The 7,344-nt window shown below is 51.1% G+C and overlaps 1 protein-coding gene across 2 annotated transcripts in view; it reads right to left on the bottom strand.

Annotated features, from left to right (window-relative positions):
* Positions 1 to 237: 237 nt before the first annotated feature.
* The window catches only part of CHCHD6 (coiled-coil-helix-coiled-coil-helix domain containing 6), a 113,220-nt gene continuing 106,113 nt past the window's right edge, over positions 238 to 7,344 (bottom strand). For both annotated transcript variants that reach the window (XM_026857506.1, XM_026857509.1), the window contains one exon: positions 238 to 792. In XM_026857506.1, coding sequence (XP_026713307.1) covers positions 769 to 792 — 24 coding nt within the window. In that variant the 3' untranslated portion in view covers positions 238 to 768. The remainder of the gene's footprint in view (positions 793 to 7,344) is intronic.

The following is a 7,344-nucleotide window of genomic DNA, read 5'->3' as shown; positions in this document are numbered from 1 at the left end:
TCAGCATGATTCACCAACACCAGTTCCCCTCAGCCAGGACTCTGCACTCTTCCAAGTATTTTCAAATAAGCCAAAGTCATTCAGTCCAGGATCAAAACTAACAAGTTTTGTGATTTATAAACTGTGACTTGAAATACTTCTATTCCTCGCACTTGTTTGGAGTTTTTGTTGGCATAGGTAGGAGGCAGAAAACAGCAATTTACAAACTCATGGGACTCGAAGTATCTGACAGCACACAGCGACCATTAAACACTTTATTGTTGAGGAGGGAGCCTTGGAAGGGAGGAAAAGGCCCACTGGTGTAACCAATGGGAGCGGGCTAGGAACAATTAATCCTAACAAGCTGGTCAGGGTTACTTCCAAAGGCTTTGGACCCCTTTCCCCAGAGCAAACGGACAAAGATAACAGCTCTTGAAACTCAGATGTGGACTGGTGAAACCAAAGCTAGCACAGGGTGAACCAGGCTCGTGCTGAGCGAACCTCCAAGCTACAAGTTGTGCTGGAAGCACCTGGGGTCAGTATGATTCTTTACACTGGAATACAACAAAAAAGGAAGCAATAGCATCCCCCCCTCTCCCAGGACCCTCCTCCTAACTCCAGGAACATCCGCTGAGACCGATACATGCAGAAATCAGACGAGGAATCATGTCGTTGTCTTGGACCGCGAAGGGCAGAAGGCACCGGTTTTGGTCAGTGTCTATCCAGAAGGATGCTGGGGCTTCCAAGGGCATCTGTGGTCCCTGTCCTCTGCTCTTTGGTGGCTGATGTTTATCTAGAATTAACTAACAGCTCCTGAAGGAAAAAGGAGACAAAGGAAAAGGCAGCAAGTTAGTTATGCAGCTGTGGACACGCAACTGTTTCCTTCAGAAAAGAAGGAGTAATGTTGGCAGGGTGAAAATCCCACAGGTTTCACCTCCTGTAAAACACAGGACACTCAAGGGGACAGAGGACCACAGAAACAAGACACCAGGTCATGATACCAAAGGTGAGACTGGTTCTGTGAACAAGGATACAGGGTCAGTTGCACGTGATTAGGCTTTACAGACGCGAGGGCCTAGGGGAGAGAGAGGCCATGCTCCCAGGGAAGCCTCGGAGGAGCTGCGTCGCAGGAGTCCGCGCAGCTCCACGCCACGTCCCAGCCTCAGCAGGACAGGGAAGCGCTTTGATCAGCTGCCACCAAACGTGTACAGGCCATCCCCTCCTCCTGGAAGAGGATCAACGCAAGAGCGAGCACTAGAGAGGGGAGAGGAAGAGCAGGACTCGGAGACTGCCCTAACTCCTGACACGTCTGACAGACTTTATCCTATTAAGACCCAAAGCCTCCTAAAATTCAAAGCAACATCAAGTCTGCTTTGTTCCCACAGCAACCTCCTGTTTTCTAATGGATCCATCCTCAGATCCCACAGGTATCTGTGCATGAGCCGTGGACTTCCGAGGGATAGAATAAACAGGAGGCTTTTGACCTTTTTAGGATGGAGACTGCAGAGCCTGCTGTGGTCTCTTCCTGTTTTTATCTTATCACTCCTACAAAGTCGAAGAAACCAAACCAACAATGCCCCAGCAGTGGAGAGCACACCTGGCAGCACCTAGAGCACCTCTACCCCTGAGGATCCGGGGTGTTGATGTTGGACCCTACTTCAGGTACCGTGCTCCCCGGATCAACAACTGCTGGTGCAGCCACACCCGCAGCAGCGTCGCAGCGGGGGAGCCCACCAACACGCTGCTTTCTCCTCACAATCTGGAAAGGTGCAGTTCCATTTCAGAGGGTGGACAGAACTCACCCGTGTCTGGAGGGCTCTGCGAGAGCCAGCTAGGGAAAAGTGACTGAACAGGCAGCTGCACGTGGTCTCACCACCCTGCTTCACTGCGGCTGGATCCGAGCTCGGTTCTAACCCTAGACATTAGTCCTTCTGAGGAGAGAAGCTGTGCTTCCTGGAATGCGAACCAGAAAGCAGAACATCACAAAGCAAGGACGCTAGCACACTTGGCGCTATCTCTCAGAAGGTGAGGATGCCATTTGGGCTACTCCCGCGTAGCAGCCCGGTACTTGCTGCCTAACGCCTGCAGTGTATTCAGTCTACGCTGACCATGCATCTCCAAAGACAGCCCCATCTCTAACAACAATGAATTGGAAAAGCTTCAAAGGACTCAAGAATAAAGAGAAAATTGTTTGCCAAATTATTTAGACAAAGCTTATCCAGAAATCCGACAAATGAACCATCAATATTACTCGACTGGCTCTAATTTCCCAGGTAATTTTTCTCATCATTAGTGACTTAAAAGTTTTGCACAGAGCAATACATTTTAAAAACTCCAATAGCACTCTCACAAATTGTAATGAGCAAAGCAGCAGCAGCTCGCAATCAATTTTGCAATAAAGTAATTTGCTGTATTCACACTGTAACACTTCAGTGGAGTGTCGAGGAACGCTACATTTTGTGAAAAAGCCACTGATGTGGCCACTCTGTGGTTAACCCCTATGGAAGATAGTGAAACCTTTTTCTTTAGAGTCATTTTAAAGAACATCACGGTTACATAATTCCATGTTCAAAATCATAACTACACATTTTTACTCATTTCAGGAGAAAATGCACCCAGCCAGCACTTAACCTCAATCAATTTTTTCCAGCCTAACCTACCCGCATACCGGGGACGCATCAAGCTGGAGACTCACTAACATTCCTCGTGCAAAAGCATCAGGTTCTATCTCGCTCTGGATGACTAACCTTCCCCAAAATCTTCTGCGCAGTGAGCACGGGACCCAGAACCGACGGGCTGCCAGGGGTTTCCTGAGGGAAGCCTCTGAGAGCAATACGTCCACCAGCCCACGCTGCTCCCAACAGTGGCCTGACACTGTTGCATCTGAGAGCAGCCTGTGCTGGATGAAGAAACTAGCGTCCCTCCCTCATGAAGATATCAGCGCTGGCGTTCCTGGGGAACCGGAGCACCCCTAGTGCCCACTGCCTGCGCAGAGGGAAGGCTTTCCCACCTGTTTCAGAGCTTCCTGCTCCCGTGCCAATCCAGATCTCGCAGCATTGGCCAGGCCAGCGCAGGCCACCGCCACCCTGAGCCCTCCAACGCCGCTGAGGTTCCATGTACAAAGGAGGTGACACCGGAGTGCAGTCTCTGGCTGTGAACCTCTGCTCCTCCATCCTCTGCAGAACGTGCCGTGCAGCGCAGGAGGGCTCGTGGGCTACCAACGCCGGAGGCCAGAGGCGGCCTCCGCCACCTCCCCTTGGACGCTGCACAGGACGAGCTCTGCAGGCCTCGGGGTGTGTTCGCCCATCATACCGGTCTACGCTTGTTCGAAGACACGCAGAATTGTTTCCACTGTTCCCAGGCCATCAGTTTATAAACCTGTGGCTAACTACTTAAAAGCACAGTTGCATCAGTTCCATGCCTCGCGTGCAGCACGGAAGGGCACCGTATCTCTAAGACTAAACCCACTCTTTGCTAAGCTAACCATTGACACCAGCTTTTTAATTCCACCTACCAGTGAAACCACGCCAATACAGGTTTGACACCCCTTCATTTCCTTCCAGCCTGGAATCCTCCCTGCAAGATGCTGCCAGGTTGCTACAGCACTTACCTTGAGCAGAAGGAGCCAGGAAAGGGAAGGAAAAACCTTTCCTCTCTGACATGCCCTCATCATTGCACACGCACCAGACAAGTTGCATATGCAATCACAAGCTGCTCCCACACGACAGGATACTCCCAATGGATTGAGTCGAGGCTCAGCCTGAAGAACTTTGGTGCTTCATAACAAAGTAAGTGCCCCACGGTTGGCATTAGCTGGTCTCTGCTGCAGTCTCAGCAGAACAGCAACTCGGGAAACAAGCAGCCTTGGAGAGGGCACTGCACAGTCACTCTAACGAGAAGGGACAGTGCCCTTCTTGCACAGAGAGAGTAGATTATTTTTAATGCCACGGCCAAGGCGATGCCGGGCAGGCACCAGGTTCCAGTCTCAGTGAGCTCCCGCCCAGCGCCTCTACACAAGAACACAGTGTCCACACAAGGGGCCGTACCAAGGCAATTCCTCACAGCTGTGGCTGCAGCACAAAACAGACTGTCCATCTGTTCAGTCCTGACAGCAAATCCAGCTGGAGGGCACGCAGCACTCCCCTCCACGCCCCGCCTGGCAAGCGGGACCTTAAGCCACTAACCCATGGTGGCCCGTCAGCCCGAGACCTCGCTTGGGAACCAAGAGCGGTCAAACCCGCGGGCGGCTCAGCTGACACAGCCCATCACTTCACAGCACGGGTGGGGAAGCCAGTAGCTTTCCAGTTCTGGTTCCAGTTGAGTGAGGAGAAAGGGTCGAGCTCTGCAAGTAGATCCGTTCCACACACCTCACCCCTGCTGCGTTCAGTCAACGCCCAACACGGTCCTTCTCCCGCCACAGAGAGCTGAGGCCCTGGTACCAGCATCGGGGCAAGAAAGTCTCAGCAAGATTTTCTAATGCATCGCTCTCGTCTTCCTCCTGGTCCTTCCCTGTCAGCTGCATGCCGGCGCAGGAGCTCGGGGCTGCCTGGCGAGCCTGCAGCATCCTCCCCGCCTCCCGCCGTCGCTGGCCAGCTCCGCGCCGTGGCTCCCGGCCCCGCCGGAGGCTCGCAGCCAGTGGAGGAATCTTCCTCTTTGAAAGCCCAGACCCCAAGAACTTCCTCCCTCAGCGTTTGCCAGAAATGCTGTTTGCCAAGCCTCAGCTGTGCTAAGACATATTTATTCAACCAGCCTTTAGTCTCCCAGGGTAAACTCTGCAAGTTTCCTCCAGCGAGTGCCTTACCTTTGTTCTAATATTCCTTTAAGCAGTTGCACCACAGCGCTCACACATATGGGCACTGTGTAGCTATGAAGAAATCAGAAAGCAGATCCCCATGATAAATGACTCGGTGCGTTTGGAGTGTCAGTGACGAAGTAGAAATTAATCTCCACAGTTCCTAGTTCCCTGCCGTGTGCAGGCAGCTCTCAAAGCCAGAATACCTGTTGGCACACAGCAGACTTCAGTAACGTGACCGCACAACTTTTTCATCTCAGTTAGTCTGGAAAGAGGCACCGACAAAATACAAAACTCCTGACCTGTCCCAAGATGGGTGCTCAAGGCCTTGCCACTGGCTAAGGCATTTGTTGCGGGGCTATTAGCACCCCAGAGCGCTGCAAGGGACATTTGAGTCACTTTGGCTTGATGTATGCTGTAGGTATTTTTTGGTTATGTGCAATTTGTTCTGTTACATTCCGGGTATTGGCTATTTTGTGGAGCAGCTGTGCTGACTAATGGATCACAGCACTTCTGTGCCATATAGTCATTGCACAGAAAAGCCTCTCTGTCTCTCTCATCCTTCAGGAGTCCAACAGTTGCTGTCCTTGGGTTTGGAATAAGGAGGGGCAGGAGTATGCCTGGCAGCAACAAAAAAACATTAATTCAAAATGCTATGAAGAGAGTTTTGTTTTCCCTCTTCTCTGTGCTGGTGTTAATAGCTTTGCAAAGCAGAGAAGTTCACCCAATGACTTCTTGGCTACTTCCCCAGATGGTGCCTTCAAAGCTGCCTTGACAGCAGAAAAGATGCCTTTCAAAAACTCACCAGGCGCATTGTCAGAACACCCCAGAAAGTGCTTTCACGTGGAAGTCCCCCGGTTTACAGACCCCACCGAGAGAGTGCAAGGAACAGAAACAGCCTTTCTGGTTTCCTCTCCCCCCTCCTCACTCTCCTCTGACTCACAAGAGCCGACACGCTGCTGGCTTTGCTCTGCCTTGACACCTCCCCATTGCTCTACATCGCCCAAATATGAAGTTATTTACTGGCACAACTTATCTCCAGCCGTTCTGAGACTCACCTGTTTGTTCATGCATTCTAACATTGATTTTCTCCAGACAATTGTTCTGATCATTGTTCTAACTCGCAGAGAGCTCCTGTCATTAGCCTTGCTTAACAGGAAATGTTTTGCCACTGACTGAGCAGCTCTGCAGTTACTAGACTGCACAAAAAACCATCCCGGTTGGGGGGCTGCGTCCCCCCGCTGAGCTGGTAGCCCCCGACATCGCAGTAGGGAACACGCTCAGTGCTTTTCATTTTGGACGTGTGCTAGAAAACACCGGGGCCAGGAGGAACAAACACCACTCTACAAAGGGTCACTGCTGAAAGGATGGCTGTTAATTAATCGGCATACAAACTGAGGGCAGTTTTTGTTCAATCAATGTTAATTGCATTTAATCTCATTCTCACCATTAAGAAAAGCCACCAGGCCAGGCTGATGTTGCTAGCGCCTGACACGCAGATTCCACCCACGTTTGGGAGGCAAGGCGGGAGGAGAAAAGTAATGGAAAGAAAAGGAAATAACCCTTCCTCACCCCTTCTGCATCACTGCACAATTTCATCGGGTCTGCTCCATTATTTAAACAATTTTTGTTTTCCAATAACATTACAGAGGAGCTCAAAGGATGAAAATCAGACATGGAGCATTTCACTACTAGTTATTCTTGCTCTCCTGGGTACTAGCTTAGAGCTCTGCTAACCTGCACAGCTCTGGCTGTTGTGCTTCCATAAAGGGCTGAAATACAGAACAATCACTTGTGTGAAGCGGTGTCTGCTTTTCAGTCCTGGGCTGGTCCCAACAGACCTGCCAGTGCCCCCCGGTATGACCTACAGGTGCTGGCTGCCACCTTCCAGCAGCTCTGCCCAAGTCTTTCTCCTCGCCTTGCTCCTGACCACAACTCTGCCACATGCCAAAGCATGCTGAAGTCTGTCTTCCTCTGACGCCTTGTAACACAAAACAGTATTTACTGTTCAACAACCTCTGACCAAATCCGACTCCTATGTCAGGGCATGTTTGAAGCCCGAACTTCCCAGGTAAACCGGTAGCACATCCACTGGCGATGTGGCTCTGTCTGGGGACTGTGCCAGCACCTGCCCACCCGCCTGCCTGGGAAACGAAGGATCCTCTCGCCTCTCAGGAATCGAGCCTGGGGGCACAGGGGCAGCTTTTGTAGCACAGGAAGCCCAAGGTGGTGGATTTCACGACTCCTGGCTTATTGCTTTTGCAAGTGCTTTGCATTTTTCCAAATCAGTATCAATGATGTTCAAGACTGGGCTCTGCTGGCGCTTCGCTGGGGCAGCACACGGCGTGTGCCCAAAGCCCACACCGCAGTTTATCCCGGATTTTCTTTATCCCTCGACAAGTGTTAGTCCCACTCCTCTCACCGCATAAAGTGGACATATCACAAGTGCTGTGAAGGACTGGCTGAGATTTAAGTGGTCTGAAATGGCTCCACTAGACTTGGTCAAGATTGCTTTAAAATCATTTCCTATTAGGACTGTGACCCTCTCTCTTTACAGACAGCATAATGACTCT

Source organism: Athene cunicularia (assembly GCF_003259725.1).
Source record: "Athene cunicularia isolate RWA chromosome 12 unlocalized genomic scaffold, athCun1 chr12_part1, whole genome shotgun sequence".
Taxonomy (NCBI): Eukaryota; Metazoa; Chordata; class Aves; order Strigiformes; family Strigidae; genus Athene; species Athene cunicularia.
The sequence above is the reverse complement of the archived record's forward strand: the minus strand, read 5'-3'. Positions and strand labels throughout refer to the sequence as shown.